We start from the raw sequence: 21,810 nt of genomic DNA, 5'->3' as shown, positions 1-21,810 counted from the left end.
TTTAGCTGTTTCTTCTGTTTTTTGAACTCACAGATTATCTAATGGACTTCAAGATATAAGTGTATTTAATTCATTACTTACCAATTACTTTCCCAACAATAAGCATCAAAAACACAATATGTTTCCGCTTATTGTTGAACATCGTCATAGCTATTCAAACGGGCGTATAATGTGTTACTCTTCTCAGTACCAATTGAACTGTATAAAACGTCACGCCAACATCATGTTGTATGTGTTACCATAACCACTATAATGCTGTGTTCATTGAGTTCCACAAGAATTGAACGGTACCAGTGCGTTGGTTCCAAGAAGTAAATAAGTACGTGTAGTTACGTAAGTAATAATCTATATAGTATATAGATATACATCTTTTAGGATGACTCGATTCACAGATGGGTACCCACTGCATGTATTTACTTATTTATATATACATATTGCAAACCATGCTAGATTATAAACTAACAGTTTTCGTTGCGAAACCATAAAAAAGGTGGGGGGGCGTTCTGGGAAATATGCTATTTGTTTAGATTCTCATAATGTACTTTTGCTGTAACACTTTTCTTTTACTATGGCAACAATCGAGGGGGTCATAAAATATAGACTTGGACCTTAATTCTCCTCAAAACGCTTGTTGTGTAAAGTCTTTATCTTCTACATCTTGGAGTAAAAGTACTTAAAGAAAAAATTAATTTGATGTTAAGTTGGTCATACATTGACTCTTTAGATGTATCCTATCCTCCTAAAATATAGGTATCACTTACCAATAAAATCCATCGTAAAACACACTTACATTATACGTTTATGTTACAAGATGTTTATCAACGAATTTAAGCTAATGAGATGTCTATTCCTAACATAGATGAAATTATGAGATTGCATGTTAATCAAACGCTCATTCTGCAAAGGCCTTGTTAAGCTAACCATCCGAGCATGTTCTGTTTTGTAGGGAATGGAGCGGCTTTCTACCACATGTTGTCTTCCTTGTCAATACTGTATTCAACACTGATTTATTAGTAGTGCGTCAAGGTTTGTTGCTTAAATCAACAATTTCATAAGTGTGGAGATCGATTTTGCGATGGAAAACATAAGTTACACAAAGATTTGCTCAGAGATGCATGAAAACTATATGGAGAATATTTCTGTTCCAGAAGAGCAAGTCTTGTTGATGACACAAGACATGGACATTTAGAAAAAGTAATATGAGGCCCTAAACAGATCAGGTTATAAGTAACAGTGAAACGATAAACAAATATTATACAAAATTCAACAGGGACTAGCGCTTTTCAAATACAAATTTATGTTTAGAAAGAAGAAAGCCAAATGATAAATTGAATTGCATCTAATTATGTCTGTTTCACCCTTCGAGGATTCATCAGAAATGTTAAAGGACATAAAGTGTTGAAATGGCGACTGGGGACGATCACTTCCTCTAAATAAATGGCAGAAAGCAGCTAATGAGGTACCATTTTTACAAAAATCTATTGATTTATTAATTCCCTTTTTATTGATTTGAAAAGAAAGGTCAGTGACATCGAAATTTACAAAATACACGGTGTATTTACAAATAAGACAACAAGAAATGTTTTCTTGTTCCCGTAAATCAGCTGTTTAGTTTATTATTTCGTCCTATTAACAGCCAGTGCCATTTAATGATGTGCCAGGTTTGGAAAGTGCAGGAAAGCCGGAGTTCCCGTAAAAAAAAACCGACAGACAGTGTTAGATAAGAAGGTGATGTGGCTACCACCAATTCAATTTACATTCGTTTGGAAATCATTTCGGCATCCGAACTTAGTTATGGCCCAGTTAGTAAGAAATCAATAATCAAATGTCACATGACCAGGATACCAAGGTATGATACAATAAACTACAGACAAATGTCACATGACCAGGGTACCCAGGTATGGTACAATAAAATACAGACAAATGTCACATGACCAGGGTACCTAGGTATGATACAATAAACTACAGACAAATGTCACATGACCAGGGTACCAAGGTATGATACAATAAACTACAGACAAATGTCACATGACCAGGGTACCTAGGTATGATACAATAAACTACAGACAAATGTCACATGACCAGGGTACCTAGGTATGATACAATAAACTACAGACAAATGTCACATGACCAGGGTACCAAGGTATGATACAATAAACTACAGACAAATGTCACATGACCAGGGTACCTAGGTATGATACAATAAACTACAGACAAATGTCACATGACCAGGGTACCAAGGTATGATACAATAAACTACAGACAAATGTCACATGACCAGGGTACCCAGGTATGATACAATAAACTACAGACAAATGTCACATGACCAGGGTACCTAGGTATGATACAATAAACTACAGACAAATGTCACATGACCAGGGTACCCAGGTATGATAACGTCATATTTTTCTATCATGAAACTTTTCTGTGTTTTTAGATATCATGATATGCCTTCCGATGTCATCTGCAGTATGTAAGTATTTGATATGTTATTTCAGGTGAAATATTCACACGACCTCTAATGTTGTGATAGCAACATTTTAACTTAAAAGTCTAGATATTTTCACTTTGAATAAATTTTACTGAATATTTGTATTTATTCATCATTTCTAATTCTTTTAACAATTTAAAGTAACAGGAAGATGTACGTGTACATTCTCAATTTTTAAAGGAAATTTGTATAATCAATCATCATTTCGTATGTTGTATACCTGTGTGAGTGATTTTGTATCTGTTCAATCTAATTCAGTAATACAGCATCGTCAATTTCACAGTACATTTAAGGATATTGTTTTATATATAGTTATATTTATTGAACTACATATGATTGATGACTTTCATTATACACAATTTGTATATTTTGCTACGATTATGTACCCTTTCTTTGCTTTCGATGAATTAGATTTAAAGAATAAATACTTTGAACATTTTCATGAAAACAAAATAATGACAACAGATTTATTGTGTCTGTAGTGTTTAAATAGCCTCCCTACATGACTTTTATGTATTTGTTTTATTATATTTTTTTTTTGAAATACAATTGAGAAGTAAGTGTTTCAGAAAAAAATGTTGATTGGCAATTGGAACAATAAAATTGACCTTTTATAACTTAATATGAGATATAAAGGGAGGAAGCGGAGGTGTTGAAAATTCAGGAAATGGTATCGTGCAACACCAGTCTAAAAATAGGGGAAATAGTTTATAATCAATATTTGCAGCGATAAGAAATTAACATAATGTATGAAAACTAATAAAAATGAAGAAAAAATTAACAAAATGCTTTCAATTTCACTGTACATGTAAGTGCAATCTTGTAACATTCCAAGTGCACCTTGCTATAATTTTGCAGGCCGCACTATACGAATCAAACACAGGTATCTATGACATCAAAATGGCACAGAATGAAAGGATAAACCACTTATTGTTACGTCTTAAAAATAACGATGACTGGATACAGTAACATGGTCTACTTGTTACTTGTCATCGAGCTCTAAATTAAGCCTGGACGCCACCTCTGAGCCATTTTCGTCTGTTAAAATGCAGATACTCTAGAATTCTAGAATAAAAATATAAAAAATGTAAGTCTGTTGGGATTTTGGTTATTAACAGAGCTTATAAAGCTGCCTTCGAAAAATGCTTGACTGACTCCTATTTCTGTTACTCACGGAGTTATCGCCCTTCCATTTCCTGTTATAGTTTTTGCGAGAAAGAGAACTGTAGAGGAAAATCTCGACCTAAATCATAGGACGTATATATCAGGAACATGGCAACAAAGATGGATGTGGATACGCCTGGCTCTAGCGTCATCGCATCCGCTGGTGCTACAGGAAGTGTTTCGGTTTCTCTTCATCCTTTGGTGATCATGAATATATCCGAACATTGGACGAGAGTTCGGGCACAAGAGGGCAAACCGACACAAGGTTTTAACCAGTTAACACTGCTCGTCAGATTATTCTAAATCGCTTTTGTTTCGATTTACACGATGAAAATGCATTCTTTGTGTTCAATTCAAATTAAGCATTTATATACATGTAGATCACACAAATCATGAGGGATTGTCAGGTTGGACACATGTTACTGCTTTAAATGATCAATTACTCACACTGTCTACTACAGTCTACAGAATCATTTGAAATAGAGAAACATAATGTTCTTTTCAACATTGTGAAAATGAAAGAATTTGATTCTATTGACATGACCCCCATAACCATTGCAATATTATATATTTTCACACAAAAAGTCTACAAACTTTTATAGTCAATAGCAGATGCTGTCGTGTATCGGGATAACTCATATAGGATGTGGGTTGGGAGTGTGGGAGATAAAGAGTTTGCCCACAATGGAACATAGACTTATAATTATCTATGTATCAATTCCTGCAAATATTTCAAGTTGAAGACTCCATTTATATTCCCCTCACTTAAAAAGTGACACCCCCTCAAAGCGATGATTAACGCAATTGTGTCTGTGATACTGCCTACACCCAGTGTTGATAGCATACAAGGAGCTTCTATCCTGTTGTTATAACAAAAAAACAAATTCATCCAACTGAATTTTGTCTGAAAGTTTTTTTTATGTTTGATGTATTCCTTTTTTTTCTTATTGTAAATGTAAATCACCTTATTTTTTAGCTAGGAGCTGTTGATTATACAACAGCATTTTTTTTACTCTGATATCTAAGTCTTGGACTTATACTCCTGTGGGACACACCCAAATTTTGGAAACCCACTACATCTCTTAAGTAACAGGATTGATAGAAATTTTGGAAAATGTGTTGTGGATTCATCTGATAAAATCCAACAAAAATTACCTGGTTGAATAGTTCAAGCTTTAAAATGAATTATTATTAATATGCTGAACCATGTTTTTCCTATTTATAGGGTCCAAAAAGGGTATTTTCCTGTTTGTAAATTTTGGGAACAAGCTAGTCTTACATTTAAGTGTTTTTAGCACATTAATTTTAAGCAGTACTAGATAACAAATGTCGCAGGGCACTTGCATGAAAATAATAAATTTCAAGCATTAATATGAATTATTGGCAATAATCTGAACTACATTGTATATTTTTCATATCAATGGGGCCAAATAGGGGTAAATTTGTTTTGAAATGAAATATGTCCTCAACAGGCAGTCTATACTGCTTTCAAACAGTTTGTGTACTGGGTATATTTACATGTATTTACATTCTTCGTAGTATACCTAGCTACTGGTAACATATTTTCACAAAAATATTTTTCTTGCCAAAATATAGTTATTGATACATGAGTAATTACATTTATCATAAAGTCTTTTTTGTTTATTAACAGTTATAGGGGCCTTAATTGGAAAACAGAAAGGCAGAAACATTGAGGTGATGAATTCCTTTGAGCTTGTGTTTGATGTAATTGAAGATGCTATTATAATCAACATGGACTACTACAACACCAAAGAGGAACAGTGTAAGCATTCACAATTATTTACAGTTATTATCCCCTCATAACAACCGCAGAGGGGATATAATATATTCCGTACTTACTTCAGTATGTATGTTCACTTTTTGTGATCACTTTTTAATAAACTTCATTTCTCATCTAATTTTAATCAAACATCACATAATGGTCAAGTATCACAATACCTTAAACAAGTTCATGTTTCAGCATGCCAGGGTCAACCTTAAGGTCACTGTTACTACTGGTATTTATAGAAAATCTTAGATGAAACACAACTTCATTATAGATGGGTGGGAAGGGATTTGTATTGAAATAATGAAGTGAATATATAAAAAAAATTCATAATTCTGAAATCAAACTTCAAGAAATTTTGAATATTAAAAATGAACCAATGCAAAAAAATGTTTAGTGTTCATAAAAATTTGTAAAATCTAGTTTTATTGAATTTAGTTTGGATCATGGTTATGTTCATTTGTTGTTATTTTCTTGTTGTTTTTTGTTGATCAACAGTTATGGACCTTTTTCAGCACATAATCTCGAACTCACTCAGTATGGACTTATTACAGGACAACTTTTACTTATGTTGATTAGTAAATATAGGTGTTTATTTACATATATACATCAATAAGCTAATTATCAGGCATGGATAAATGATAAATACAGGAAATGTTCACCTGGTAAACATCTCTATATAGCAAGGTCGTGAAAGGCTTTTCTGAGAATGGTCTTTAACATCTGTACTTTTAAGTGATGTGATTCATATAAGTATTTATACATTAATTATTGATATTTTGTTCACAGTTAAACAAGTTTTTAGCGACATGGATTTCCTTGGGTGGTACACAACAGGAGACGGTCCTACTCAGTCTGATATCAACGTACATAAACAGGTAATTATCATAGGATAGTGGTAACTGAGGACGCTTAAGAAAGGTGATGATCATTACACACAATAATACTTCTTTGGATGATTTAGGGCAACGACTGTATACTTTGTGTTCCTATAATCAAGGTTTTGTGTCAAACATGAATGACATGTGGTAGTCTGAAAATTTAAACTACAGTTATTATGAAAAGCTTTCTATATTACAGACCCTTTTGACCTTTTGTTTACAGGTACTTGATCAGTGCTTAAGATAGCAGCCCTTTAATTGACCTCATTTTTTGAAGTTAATCTGTTATCTTGTGCATGATGCAAGTCTGTTTGGACATCTTGTTGGTTATTATTCATGAAGTAAAAGGATCTGTTGTTATACCCCCTGTAATATAGTTAGGAGCCGGGATGTGGTGTGTTGGGGGGTAAGGGTGGCCTGAGAGTATACTGGATTCATCCTGTCTGTCTGTCTGTCTGTCTGTCTGGACCATTTGTAGTTTGGAGATTTTGGTTGCCATGGTAATTTGTAACTGTAAATAAGTTTTGCTATTAATGGCCATTAATGCTCGGTCATTCAACAGATTTTATTATTTGACTATGGTCAAAAGGAACCATAATGAAAGTCTATAGTAGATGTCATTCATTGTTTCAGTAACAGTTACTAATGTCAAGTAGATATTTTCTGTTTTTGATCAAATTTGGTGTACAGGTGTATAAGGGGAAGCAAGATATAACAATGTGTTTCATTGCCAGGACAACCATGCTAAGGTAGATGGTGGCCTCTGATTGGTTGAGATTAAGCTGTTGCAAGATTTGGACAAATTTGGTTCTTAGGGGCATTAGCGGATTTTCACTGTTTATGTTTTATTGTCATGACATGCTGTGGCAAATTGTGGCCTCTTATAAATTGAAATTCAGATATTGTCTGACCTTTACTTAATTTTGTAAATAGAGGTAATAGGGAATGCTGAAAATTATTTTCATCTGTTTTTCACTTTTTCATGAAGTTATGACTTTTGGTTTGAAGAGGTCTTTGTATCGGCATGGGATATTAGTTATCCTCAGGATGACAGGTCTAGTTTGGTTAGCATCTGCTTAGTGTTGGAACCCTTTGTACTTCTAGAGTAGTTGTCATCTAATAAGCAATACAGGCCCTTGAACCTCTTGTTTAATTGTCATTTTTGAAGGGGAAGATTTAAAATAATTCTTCTCCTTAATTCCTAAGTGGATTTCAACAAAATTTGGTCATTGGTGTTGGGTAATCAATTCTGAAATAAAAGAAGTTGTTTTGACCCCTGGTGAAAGGGGCACAGAGCCTCAAGTGGAAAATCAGCTTAACTTTAAGTTAAATAACTATTTCACCATAATGCCTTAATGCAACCAAATTTGGTCAAAAACTTCATTAAGAAAAAGCAATCATTTATTAATTAAATGAGATATGTTCATCTTCCAGGGATGTATAAATGTTCAGGGTCTTTTTCTGTCGTCAGCAAAACAGGTCCTGTGGACCTCTTGTTTGGTTATCTAATTAGTGATACAGGCCCTTTTAACCATTGCTTGGGTTGTTTCCTATAAGTGATAAATGCCCTTTGAACCTTTGATAGAGCTGTTTCTGATAAGTGATACAGGCCTTTTGAATCTCAGCTTCGGTTGTTATTAAATAAGTGATGTAGGCTGTTTGAAGCTCTGCTTGGGTGGTCTTTAATAAGCAATACAAGCTCCTTTTAACCATTGCTTGGGTTGTTTCCTCCTATCAGTGATATGGGCCCTTTGAACCTCTGCTTTGGTTGTCTTTAATTAATAAGTGATACAGGCATTTTTAACCTTTACTTGTGTGCTTTTTTTTATAAGAGATACAGACCCTTTGAACATCTTCTTGGGTTGTCTTTAATAAATCATACAGGCCCTGTGAACCTCTCTTTGTGTGTTTTGTTTAATAAGTGATACAGGCCCTCTTTAAACATCTGCTTGGTTTGTTACCTACAAGTGCTAGAAGCCCTTTAAACCTCTACTTGGGTTGTTTCCTGGTGAAAGCATCATCAACTGATGTGAGATTTCTCTTGATTTTACTTCAAAAAGTGTATATATGGTCAGAATTTAAGAAGGAAAATGTGTGAAAAATTCTCCATAATTTTATATCAGTGCCTGTAGATCTCTGGTAAATGTGAAGCTGGTGACAATCAATACTTTTATCGATTATACCCAACATTGTAACTAATTAAATAACCTTGAATTCTAATGAAGGGTGAAAAGATTCAGACTGACAGCTGAAGCATGACATAATTAAAGATGAAAACTTTAGTCATGCCTGAATTAATTTAAAGATTTTTCACCATAACTACAATGCTATATATGGATCATTTGCAGTGCTCGACTCTACAGAATATTTTTCTGACACAAATAATACACTTGCACATAAATGGATTTTGTTTTTTGATAATCAATCAGTTAATGGATTCTCCTGAGCTTCTTACAATACCTTTAGATTTACAAATTGCTCTGATTACTGTGATGTACAGTAGTAGATTTAGGGGTTTGGGAGGAGATGGGGGAGGGGATGGGGGGATCCCTTAAATTTATGTTTATTCTAATTGATATTATTGGAAGTAGATTTTCTCTAAATTCTTGCCATTGAAAAATGATTCTCATAAGAAAATTGTTTAATTTCTTTGATGCGAAAGAGCATTATAAAACAAACAAATGACAGTGATAGTAAGTGTAAATAGGTAAATATATCATTAGATCAGGATGACAGAGTTGTGTTGACATTCAATTATCACACCTATTACCATTAACTACAGGTGATTTTACATTGATACCTCTCTGGTTCACTGAGCAGGTTGTTATAATAAAGTTATATAAGGTCAGACTGTTCCTATTGTGAGGATTGTGTACTATATATACACAGAACAAGTGAAAAATAAATAGGTATATCAAATCACAATTATATAAAGCTGCTCTATGTATGGATATTCTTACTGAAGTCCAAAACAAATCTTCATTCATTTCTATCTGACTGCTGTTATTATAACCTATTTCTATCTGACTGCTGTAATTATAACCTATTTCTATCTGACTGCTGTAATTATAACCTATTTCTATCTGACCGCTGTTATTATAACCCATTTCTATCTGACTGCTGTAATTATAACCTATTTCTATCTGACTGCTGTAATTATAACCTATTTCTATCTGACTGCTGTTATTATAACCCATTTCTATCTGACTGCTGTAATTATAACCTATTTCTATCTGACCGCTGTAATTATAGCCCATTTCTATCTGACTGCTGTAATTATAACCCATTTCTATCTGACTGCTGTTATTATAACCCATTTGTATCTGACCGCTGTTATTATAACCCATTTCTGACTGCTGTTATTATAACCCATTTGTATCTGACCGCTGTTATTATAACCCATTTCTATCTGACTGCTGTTATTATAACCCATTTCTATCTGACTGCTGTTATTATAAAACCCATTTCTATCTGACTGCTGTTATTATCTGACTGCTGTTATCATAACCCATTTCTGACAGCTGTAATTATAGCCCATTTCTATCTGACTGCTGTTATTTTAGCCCATTTCTATCTGACTGCTGTTATTATCTGACTGCTGTAATTATAACCCATTTCTATCTGACCGCTGTTATTATCTGACTGCTGTTATTATAACCCATTTCTGACTGCTGTAATTATAACCTTTTTCTATCTGACTGCTGTAATTTAAACCCATTTCTATCTGACTGCTATAATTATAGCCCATTTCTATCTGACTGCTGTTATTATAACCCATTTCTATCTGACTGCTGTAATTATAACCTATTTCTATCTGACTGCTGTAATTATAACCCATTTCTATCTGACTGCTGTTATTATAACCCATTTCTATCTGACTGCTGTAATTATAACCCATTTCTATCTGACTGCTGTAATTATAGCCCATTTCTATCTGACTGCTGTAATTATAACCCATTTCTATCTGACTGCTGTTATTATAACCCATTTCTATCTGACTGCTGTTATTATCTGACTGCTGTTATTATAACCCATTTCTATCTGACTGCTGTTATTATCTGACTGCTGTTATCATAACCCATTTCTGACAGCTGTAATTATAACCCATTTCTATCTGACTGCTGTTATTATAACCCATTTCTATCTGACTGCTGTTATTATCTGACTGCTGTTATTATAACCCATTTCTGACTGCTGTTATTATAGCCCATTTCTATCTGACTGCTGTTATTATAACCCATTTCTATCTGACTGCTGTTATTATAGCCCATTTCTGTCTGATTGCTGTTATTATAGCCCATTTCTATCTGACTGCTGTTATTATAACCCATTTCTGACTGCTGTAATTATAGCCCATTTCTATCTGACTGCTGTAATTATAGCCCATTTCTATCTGACTGCTGTAATTATAACCCATTTCTATCTGACTGCTGTTATTATAACCCATTTCTATCTGACTGCTGTAATTATAACCCATTTCTATCTGACTGCTGTAATTATAACCCATTTCTATCTGACTGCTGTTATTATAACCCATTTCTATCTGACTGCTGTAATTATAACCCATTTCTATCTGACTGCTGTTATTATAACCCATTTCTATCTGACTGCTGTTATTATCTGACTGCTGTTATTATAACCCATTTCTATCTGACTGCTGTAATTATAGCCCATTTCTATCTGACTGCTGTAATTATAACCCATTTCTATCTGACTGCTGTTATTATAACCCATTTCTATCTGACTGCTGTTATTATAACCCATTTCTATCTGACTGCTGTTATTATAACCCATTTCTATCTGACCGCTGTAATTATAACCCATTTCTCTCTGACTGCTGTTATTATAACCCATTTCTATCTGACTGCTGTAATTATAACCCATTTCTATCTGACTGCTGTTATTATAACCCATTTCTATCTGACTGCTGTTATTATCTGACTGCTGTTATTATAACCCATTTCTATCTGACTGCTGTTATTATCTGACTGCTGTTATTATAACCCATTTCTGACAGCTGTAATTATAGCCCATTTCTATCTGACTGCTGTTATTTTAGCCCATTTCTATCTGACTGCTGTTATTATCTGACTGCTGTTATTATAACCCATTTCTATCTGACTGCTGTTATTATAACCCATTTCTGACTGCTGTAATTATAGCCCATTTCTATCTGACTGCTGTAATTATAGCCCATTTCTATCTGACTGCTGTAATTATAACCCATTTCTATCTGACTGCTGTTATTATAACCCATTTCTATCTGACTGCTGTTATTATCTGACTGCTGTTATTATAACCCATTTCTGACAGCTGTAATTATAGCCCATTTCTATCTGACTGCTGTTATTTTAGCCCATTTCTATCTGACTGCTGTTATTATCTGACTGCTGTTATTAAAACCCATTTCTGACAGCTGTAATTATAGCCCATTTTTATCTGACTGCTGTAATTATAACCCATTTCTATCTGACTGCTGTAATTATAGCCCATTTCTATCTGACTGCTGTTATTATAACCCATTTCTATCTGACTGCTGTTATTATAGCCCATTTCTATCTGACTGCTGTTATTATAACCCATTTCTATCTGACTGCTGTTATTATAACCCTTTTCTGACTGCTGTAATTATAGCCCATTTCTATCTGACTGCTGTAATTATAACCCATTTCTATCTGACTGCTGTAATTATAACCTTTTTCTATCTGACTGCTGTAATTTAAACCCATTTCTATCTGACTGCTGTTATTATAGCCCATTTCTATCTGCTGTAATTATAACCCATTTCTATCAGACTGCTGTTATTATAGCCCATTTCTATCTGACTGCTGTTATTATAACCCATTTGTATCTGACTGCTGTAATTATAACCCATTTCTATCTGACTGCTGTAATGAAAACCCATTTCTGTCTCGCTGCATTTTAATTCTGCCGTGTAAAATAATAAGGTATTATATATATTTTATATATTTTCAGGTGTGTCAAATTAATGAAAGTCCTATCTTAATGAAGATGAACCCACTCTCCAGACAAACAGATGTAAGTTATCAAAGCTGAGCAACAGTATCTGCAATATTGAATTTCTATATTCCACAATTTACCTTTATCATGGAGTTAATTTTGAAATGGTATATATATCTCCCCTCTAGTTAATGTACTTCAATGAATATAAACTGTATTATACAGTATTTTACAACAGTTGTGAAATAAGCTTTTAGCTTTTATAAATCAATCTTGTTGGCCCTGATTGAAATGCATGAGGGATCTTACTGTTATAGCAAAAAGTCCCAAGGCAAACCCAGCAGGTGACTCCATCCCTTTTTACACTTGATCAAGGATTTGAAATGTGAAAGGCTATTTGCATTTCCACTGTGTCACCCCAAGGATTCCTTGTCCTAATATGGTCCTCAGTGTTTTGCACAGTCAAATTTTTACACCACGTAATTGAAATCAATTACATTTTGCTTGTTGAAGAAATTGCATATTATTACAGGGTTGCTGCTGTGTGAGTTTTACATTCTGAAACATACTTATAATATTATTTTCATGTTTTTTATAGCTGCCGGTTTCCATTTATGAATCTGTGATAGACCTTATCAACAACGAAGTAAGTGATATCATGGGAATTAGTTCCTGTAAGGTTTAAACTGATGGTTTCCTGTCAACATCATTACATGTCTCCATGAAATATTAACACACGATGATGTATAAGACAAAATGATCATTCTGTTGAAAGTTCTGCTGTTTTTGTGGTTACAGACAAACCACAAAAATAAAATTCAAAATAACAATGATTAAATGTGTAAACCACAAAGAATCTACAAACATTTCATGTGATGTAATATTGATGAACAGAGAACAATGCATTTTAAGAAACATGAGTCCAGAATTAAAAAATTTTATCCATCAAAATTCCTGGGATACGAAATGATTGATACACAAAAATATTTTGTAGACCAGTTTTCCTTTGTTCTTCTTCCGGTGGAATTTGCTGCTTTAGGAACTTCACTGATCCATGTTGTATCTCAGATCAGACAACTTTCTATAATCATTCCTCTCGGCCTCTGTGATCTCTACTGTCATACCATATGTGTGCTGATGCTTTTCTTCAACATCAATATTTTTAAAGGCTTACACACATTAACATTTTGATCGGTTTTTTATGTGACTAAGAAGAAATTTCATACATTACACACAAAAAAAACCTTGCAACAAAAAGTGTTAAAATTCTTTACATTAGGTGAAGACAGAGTTCAGATTAGTTATTACAAGTGTACTTTTAAAATAGCAATGTTGTTTCATCTGCTTAAAGGCATTAAAGCAGACATTCAATCTATCAAGAAATGAGGCAATCTCCATTGTGATTTTAACTGATGCAATTGTACCCTTAACAAGAGTTTTCTTGAGGTTCCCAAACACACAAATTGTTAAAAACTGGTGTTAGTAGGGAAGGTTCCAGAGAAAACTATAGAGATGCAACATTTATCGTGAAGACTGAATTCTTTGCTGGGTTGTACATATGTACTTGCTTGTAGTCTTGTTTCATTACATAATATAATCTAGTTTCATTTTCTCAGGTTTCTTTTGTCCAGAAAAGATTGTCATATATAACATACTAGGGAATATTAAATTGAAATTATATCAGTTTAGATAGCTGAGGAATTCGTAAAGTATAATCTTGATCAAAGGACATCCAAAATAAATTTGTTTAATTTCATAGTTATACAGTGTTAAAAGGTTTATATTGTAGTACAGGTCATGTTCTTATAAAAATGAAATTTTATCCTCTGTATGGATTTCGTTACTAAACAATAAATTTTTTTATCGTTATCAGTAAAAGCAGTATAAAAGATTTGTAAACATTCCTTTTTTTAAGTGTTTCATATTCCAAATTGTCCTACAAGACTAATTTCACTTCCTGTTTCAGGCCACCATGCTACTCGTTGAGTTACAATACACACTTGCGACAGAGGAAGCTGAGAGAATAGGGGTTGACCATGTTGCAAGAGTAACAGCCATGGATGCTGGGGATAGTTCAAATGGTATTTATCTTTCAATGCTAAAGCCAATATAGCTTATAAATGCTAGTTCTTATTTAAAAAAAAATGTTGATTTCAACTAAATATGCTGTTACACAAAGTCAAGCTGTTCGGAAATAATGTATTTACCTAAATGCGTCATCATACCAGAAATTTTACTACATGTGTTGACTATGTGAATGACTACCGTAGGCGTGGGAAGACGGTGTTTTAGAAATTCATCTCATTACATTTAGTGCCATTTATTCATGTATAACAAAGAACTTTATCAGACCATAGAAATCATACATCTGTGTAAGTTTGATAAGTAAAAGGACATATGGTTAATATCTATTAGATAATAAATGTTCCGATATAGGGTCTGTACCTGAAATACATTGGCAAAGACTTTGATAGACAATCCTATTCTTTTAGGAAAGAAACCCTTGTATTTTTATTTCCAATTCTCTGTTCTTCTTTGTCAATTCATCAAGGAAAGTGAAGTTATGTCCTTTACATGATAATTTCAGACACAAGTTTATGACAAATGTATGTTTCTTTTATTCTTTAAACATATATATAATGAGTGTGAATAAACTAGAATGTGATGTGATGATAATCTTGTATTGTAAGCTATGCCATCGATGCTTATTATTTTTCTATCGCAAATTATATTATTGGCTAGAGAGAATACCTCTTTAGTGCGATCGGTTGAGTATCAGACAAGTAAGCCAGGGGTCCTGGGTTTGAATCCTGGCAGAGGCATGGAAATAGATCATGACTTTCGCTACATTGGTCTTTTGAAACTTTGATGAATTTAACACTTTTGGATATGAATGCAGTGTTTATCATCTATCTTGCCTCTGGACAATAGAATGTGTTCATGTTGTGTAAATGTTTGTTGACAGTGGCAGAACACTTAGTGGCTCAGCACAGTTCCATCAAGATGTTACACAGTCGTGTTAAATTGATCCTTGAGTACATTAAGGCTGTACAGGCAGGTGAGTGTGCCCCAGTGGAATGTCATTTCTGTATATATTAGAGTGAAGGATACACAAGTTTCAAATAACATGAGATTTTTCAAATCAGTCATAAAATTTCAATTTTTTCTAGCTTCTGGCAAGATAAAATGAAAAATTAATGTTTCAGAAATTTCATATAAAATTGAATTAATGTAAGATTCTGTTTTCACTTTTGCAAACATTTGCGAAATCAGCATTTGATTAGAATGATAAAAAATAAAGATTGGTGATATTTTCACTCTACATCTGTTTCTTTGATGATGTCACATTTCACCAAACTCTTATTACATAAATAAGTGTAAATGTCACACATATGATATGACTTGATAGAGCTGTAATTGACAAAAAGTTTCCTGTATGACTTCATTGCTTCATGAAATCATAAACATTATGATGTCATCAAAAAAGAGATATGAAAGGATAAAATCATCCATTTAGATTTTGTTTTTAGTCAAATGAAATATTGTATTTAAAAATGAATGCAATTGATATGATAAACAGAATCTTACATTCATTACCATTTCATATGAGATTTTATGTAACTCATTACAAATTTTACTGAGCCTCAATAACCAAAAGGCCAGGGGTGCTGATGTTGAGTCTGTAGCATGCTAGGATGTAGGGCTACTTGGTTTGTTCATATGAATGACCTTGACCTGCTTTCAAGGTCACAGGGGTCTAATGTGTCAGAATTTTTAATAAATTTCTTCTCAATAACTAAAAGGCTCAGGGTGCTTATGTTCGGTCTGTGGCATCACGGGATGAAGGGTTACAAAGTTTGTAGATATAATGACCTTGACCAACTTTGAAGGTCACAGGGGTCAAATAGATGGTAAAATGTGTAAATGACTTCTCAATAACCAAAAGGCCTAGGATGCTGATATTAAGCCTGTAGCATGCTGGGATTAAGGGCTACCAAGTGTGTTCACCTTGGCCTACTGTAAAGGTCACAGGTGTAAAATGTGTTGGAATGTTGAATCAAGTTCTCAATAACCAAAAGGCCAAGGTTCTTTTTATTGGGCCAGTAGCATGCTTTTTCAGCAATTGTGTTATGCTTATATCAAGAATATGATTTCAAGTTTTCAGAAAATGTCTGTGTAAGCTGTAGTGTAGTTGAGCATTTCATTTTGGCCTCTTTCATATACATGTATAGGTTTGTGTAGTTAGAGTACCCTTAAGGCATGTTGGCCATTTGTTTAAAAAAATGGCTGACAGGTGGACATCTTGGATTTTGGCTAGGAAAGTTTGTTATTGCAATTTCTCAGGAACTGGATGGGTCATTCTCAAAAATTTAATTGTAGCTTCCTCCTGGTCCTTTTTGATTTTGGAGATGATCAGAAAATCGAGATGGCTAACTGGCGGCCACTGAAGATTTTGACTATGAAATTTTGTCATCACTATTTGTTGAGGAGAAATGGATGGTTATTTCTCATGTTTTATAAATAGATTCCTATTGATCCCTAGTTGTGCCCTTTTGATTTTGTGATAGAAAACATAAAATGGCTGACAGGAAATCATCAAGCTTGGATTTTGACCATGCAAGATTGTTATCACTATTTTGTGGGATACTGGATAAGTCTTTCTCAAAAATTTATGTGTCCATAGTTGTACCATTTAATTTTTGGATTGATCTGAAAAACAGAATGGCAGACAGGTGACAATCTTGAATTTGACAAAGATTATTTATTACTATTTCTTTAGAGAAAATTTCTGATTTCATTTAGTTAAAAGCAAGACAGAGAAAAGAATAGAAAAGATCCAACATTTGATTTGAAACGTGTAGCTCAATTTTCACCGAAAACATTCTGTACTTTGATAATATTTTCAATTAATAGAACTGTGTTTTTGTTTTTTTCAGGAGAAGTACCTAAAAATCACGATATACTGAGAGATGCCTACAGTTTGTGTTATCGACTTCCGGTACTCAACACTGATCGGTTTAAGGCAGATTTCTATAACGTAAGATTAAAGTATTTACTCACTGAACATTTATATCAATCCTAACAGAGTAGTTAATCAGAAATATCTGGTCATAATGTAAGGTAATCAAGACTGAATGTAGCATGTAAACACTTGTGGTGAGCGAAGCAGACATTTGATAGTACAGCAGTGTAAATTTGATCAGAAAATGAAAGTCAGAATCTATAAACTTATTTCTGGAGCCCAATTCAGACCAAAAAATATTGATATATAGTGGTCCTGAATTTCCATTATATCCAAAACACTTGGCATATGTAGAATTTATGAATTATAGGAAGTTATTTAAAAGCATATACAAGAAATAGTATTTCATTTGAATTTGAAGTTAAAATTCTCCTAAACATTTTTCTTAATTTGTAGTAATTAGATTGGCTTTTGTGATGTCCCTGTGTCTGACCTATCTACCATTACATCAGATAACTTACAGAAGTTTTCTGTTCTCATTAGACCCTGGTCAAACATTGTTAAATGTTTACTCAACTTTATGACATATGCTTGTTTTAATATGTTCATTGGATATATTAATTATACATGAATTCTGTTCTTTTTTTTTCATTGTGCTTTCTAGCTTGAATTCATAATGTGTATAGTTAAATGGGGAAAAGGTCCAGTGGGCTTGTGTAGTTTAATGATAATGATGAGTCTTATCTATCCTATTTTTCAGCAATGCAATGATGTATGTCTAATGGCTTACCTTGGAACTATTACAAAGGGATGTAATACCATCAACCAGGTAGGGAGGATTTTAAAGTTATGATAACATCAACCAGGTAGGGAGGATTTTAAAGTTATGATAACATCAACCAGGTAGGGTGATTTTAAAGTTATGATAACATCAACCAGGTAGGGTGATTTTAAAGTTATGATAACATCAACCAGGTAGGGTGATTTTAAAGTTATGATAACATCAACCAGGTAGGGAGGATTTTAAAGTTATAATAACATCAACCAGGTAGGGGTAATTTTAAAAGTTATGATAACATCAACCAGGTAGGGTGATTTTAAAGTTATGATAACATCAACCAGGTAGGGGTGATTTTAAAGTTATGATAACATCAACGAGGTAGGGAGGATTTTAAAGTTATAATAACATCAACCAGGTAGGGGTAATTTTAATGTTACGAAAACATAACCAGGTAGGGTTTATTTTAAAAGTTATGATTCTGTCAATCAGGTGGGGGTATTTTGAAAATAATCTATTTGAAAACTTCATTGTGAGATGACAGAAGTTGTTCATTTTTGCTGTTTTCTGACTAGTATAGTATAGTAGTTCTTATAACATATGCAGAAGATGTAATTGTAACGTTTCAATGATTACTGTCACCTTATAGTTCTTGTAACATAATAAGTAAAAGATCTGAGTGTGACATTTCAATGGCCATGCTGTCACCTTTATCAGACAAATCTTCTACCGCTTATCAGGACATCTATTCTATTGACATTTCCTTAAAGAAAATGTTCTGAAAGATTCTTTAGAATTTTTTAATTACAGCAAGTATTGGCTGTTATGTTGATATTAGAAGTAGCCAATCAGTGAAGATATTTAGAGAACATTATTAGAAGTAGCTAATTAGTGAAGATTTAGAGAACATTATTTGAAGTAGCCAGTTAGTGAAGATTTAGATAACATTATTAGAAGTAGCCAATCAGTGAGGATATTTAGAGAACATTTTTAGAAGTAGCCAATCAGTGAGGATATTTAGAGAACATTATTAGAAGTAGCCAATCAGTGAGGATATTTAGAGAACATTATTAGAAGTAGCCAATTAGTGAAGATTTAGAGAACATTATTAGAAGTAGCCAGTTAGTGAAGATTTAGAGAACATTATTAGAAGTAGCCAATTAGTGAAGATTTAGAGAACTTTTTTTGAAGTAGCCAATCAGTGAGGATATTTAGAGAACATTATTAGAAGTAGCCAGTTAGTGAAGATTTAGAGAACATTATTTGAAGTAGCCAATTAGTGAAGATTTAGAGAACATTATTAGAAGTAGCCATTATTAGAAGTAGCCAATCAGTGAGGATATTTAGAGAACATTATTAGAAGTAGCCAATAAGTGAAGATTTAGAGAACATTATTAGAAGTAGCCAGTTAGTGAAGATTTAGAGAACATTATTAGAAGTAGCCAGTCAGTGAAGATATTTAGAGAACATTATTAGAAGTAGCCAATCACTCAAGATATTTAGAGAACATTCTTTCTTTAAAGTTGTGCCAGTAACTTGCTATGATAAGTGTTAATTCACTTCAAAAAAAGTAATTATGAAAACCATTTTTAGTGCATTGTCTCATTTGGATCTTTTTCACTTTCAGTTTGTGAACAAATTCAATGTGATGTATGATCGCCAAGGAATGGGTCGCAGAATGAGGGGACTGTTCTTCTGATCTTCTAATTCTAATAAAGTTTACTACTGATGCTTAACTCAGTGATGTAACATTAGTGGCAATATTATTGTTGTTAACATCAGTGTGAATTCATCATCATTTAAAATGACGACAACATGAAGAGGAGTAATGACATCATTGTGCTGTTGCTGAGGTGAAATAAGCTTCTGAGGAAAAAAAAGAAATATATAACATACACACATGGAGTTTAAGTTACAATGATAGACTTTGTACATATCAGTAGTGCTAAAATTGAATAATAATGGTGTTATTTACATACAATTACAGACTTCAGATAAATGACATCAAATTTATTGGAAAATATGGTGGTAAAAGAAGTCTTGACTTTCAGACTTTTCTATTATATAAAAAATAGATAAATGAATAAACAAACAACAAATGAAGAAATACACTAATGAATAACAGATTATCTTTTATTTGGCAGTTTGAATTAATTTTCAGGTAGGTTGTTCTTTCCTGTGATGCAACATCAATAGGAAAAACATTGCTTATGTGTTGTTTTAAAACACTTTACTCCTTAATTATATGTTAATCAAAATTGATACATACTTGTACATAAATACTATATACTTGTACATAAATACTATATACTTGTACATAAATACTATATAATATTGTTCTGTGTAAAGCGATGCTGTCTTTCAAGCCAGCCACAGATATTTTCTCCGTAAACCGGTATGTCCTTTACTCTTATTACTGTAGGTATCCTTATCGCTGGGGATTTCTGTAGTATCCTTATCGCTGGGGATTTCTGTAGGTATCCTTATTGCTGGGGATTTCTGTAGTATCCTTATTGCTGGGGATTTCTGTAGGTATCCTTATTGCTGGGGATTTCTGCAGTATCCTTATCGCTGGGGATTTCTGTAGTATCCTTATCGCTGGGGATTTCTGTAGGTATCCTTATTGTGGGGGATTTCTGTAGTATCCTTATTGCTGGGGATTTCTGTAGGTGTCCTTATTGTGGGGGATTTCTGTAGGTATCCTTATTGCTGGGGATTTCTGTAGGTATCCTTATTGTGGAGGATTTCTGTAGATATCCTTATTGTGGAGGATTTCTGTAGTATCCTTATTGCTGGGGATTTCTTTGTAGGTATCCTTATTGCTGTTGATTTCTGTAGTATCCTTATTGCTGTGGATTTCTGTAGTATCCTTATCGCTGGGGATTTCTGTAGGTATCCTTATTGTGGGGGATTTCTGTAGTATCCTTATTGCTGGGGATTTCTGTAGTATCCTTATCGCTGGGGATTTCTGTAGGTATCCTTATTGGTGTGGATTTCTGTAGTATCCTTATTGCTTGGGATTTCTGTAGTATCCTTATTGCTGGGGATGTCTGTAGTATCCTTATTGTGGGGGATTTCTGTAGGTATCCTTATTGGTGTGGATTTCTGTAGGTATCCTTATTGTGGGGGATTTCTGTAGTATCCTTTTTGCTGGGGATTTCTGTAGTATCCTTATCGCTGGGGATTTCTGTAGGTATCCTTATTGGTGTGGATTTATGAAATAAATGGTGGATATCCACAGATCAAAATGCTGAAACATATTTACTATTGATAATTGCTTTCTATTCTTGCTTAAATAAAGCGGGGAAATGATATTGCAGATGTAGATGTAAAGATCATCTGACAAAAAGGCTGCCCTTAGCAGGTTCTAAATAAAGAAGTGTTTTACGAAATTAAAGGTTTTTAGAGAAATTGTAACTGTCGCCTTGATGATAATCATTCAGAAACCATAAACTAGATCTGTGTTGATAAAATTATGTAATATGATAAAGCTTTATTTAATATTTGTTATATGCTAAATAAAAACAAGCATGAATCACTACAAGCCGTATTGGGAGTTTTTCTTTTTATCTGTCATATAAGGCATGTCAAAATTATTTGAAAATTTAAGTATTTTGGGGAACTTTATTGCACAATATATTGTACAACTAGAAACCGAGAAGAATTGGCAATTGATAAGAATTTGAGAAAGATCAATCTAGTACTTGTCAAGAAATAGTGATTTATTATACTTCTCTTTCGTGAGAAGTACATGAGGCATTCTAAAAATTCAGTCACATGTCACTT

At 33.3% G+C, this 21,810-nt stretch overlaps 1 protein-coding gene across 2 annotated transcripts; it reads left to right on the top strand.

The window, feature by feature from the left end:
• The first annotated feature begins 3,731 nt into the window (after nucleotides 1-3,731).
• Nucleotides 3,732-21,574, top strand: LOC132544285 (COP9 signalosome complex subunit 6-like). 2 transcript variants are annotated; one of them, XR_009553994.1, is made up of 11 exons: nucleotides 3,732-3,920; nucleotides 5,307-5,438; nucleotides 6,231-6,319; nucleotides 12,299-12,361; nucleotides 12,882-12,929; nucleotides 14,250-14,364; nucleotides 15,249-15,341; nucleotides 17,221-17,321; nucleotides 18,007-18,075; nucleotides 19,652-20,693; nucleotides 20,806-21,574. XR_009553994.1 is itself a non-coding variant. In XM_060207858.1 (10 exons), exons 1-10 carry the CDS (start codon nucleotides 3,764-3,766, stop codon nucleotides 19,721-19,723), a joined length of 939 nt encoding a protein of 312 aa, XP_060063841.1. In that variant the 5' UTR covers nucleotides 3,732-3,763; the 3' UTR covers nucleotides 19,724-21,574. The 2 variants fall into 2 exon arrangements, 1 of the variants encoding a protein (XP_060063841.1); XM_060207858.1 differs by having other exon boundaries at nucleotides 19,652-21,574.
• The last annotated feature ends 236 nt before the right edge of the window (nucleotides 21,575-21,810 follow it).

The sequence above is a fragment of the Ylistrum balloti genome, unplaced genomic scaffold (assembly GCF_031769215.1).
Source record: "Ylistrum balloti isolate Yb309-2 unplaced genomic scaffold, AGI_CSIRO_Ybal_v1 Utg369790, whole genome shotgun sequence".
Taxonomy (NCBI): Eukaryota; Metazoa; Mollusca; class Bivalvia; order Pectinida; family Pectinidae; genus Ylistrum; species Ylistrum balloti.
This window is presented reverse-complemented; position numbering and strand designations above follow the sequence as displayed.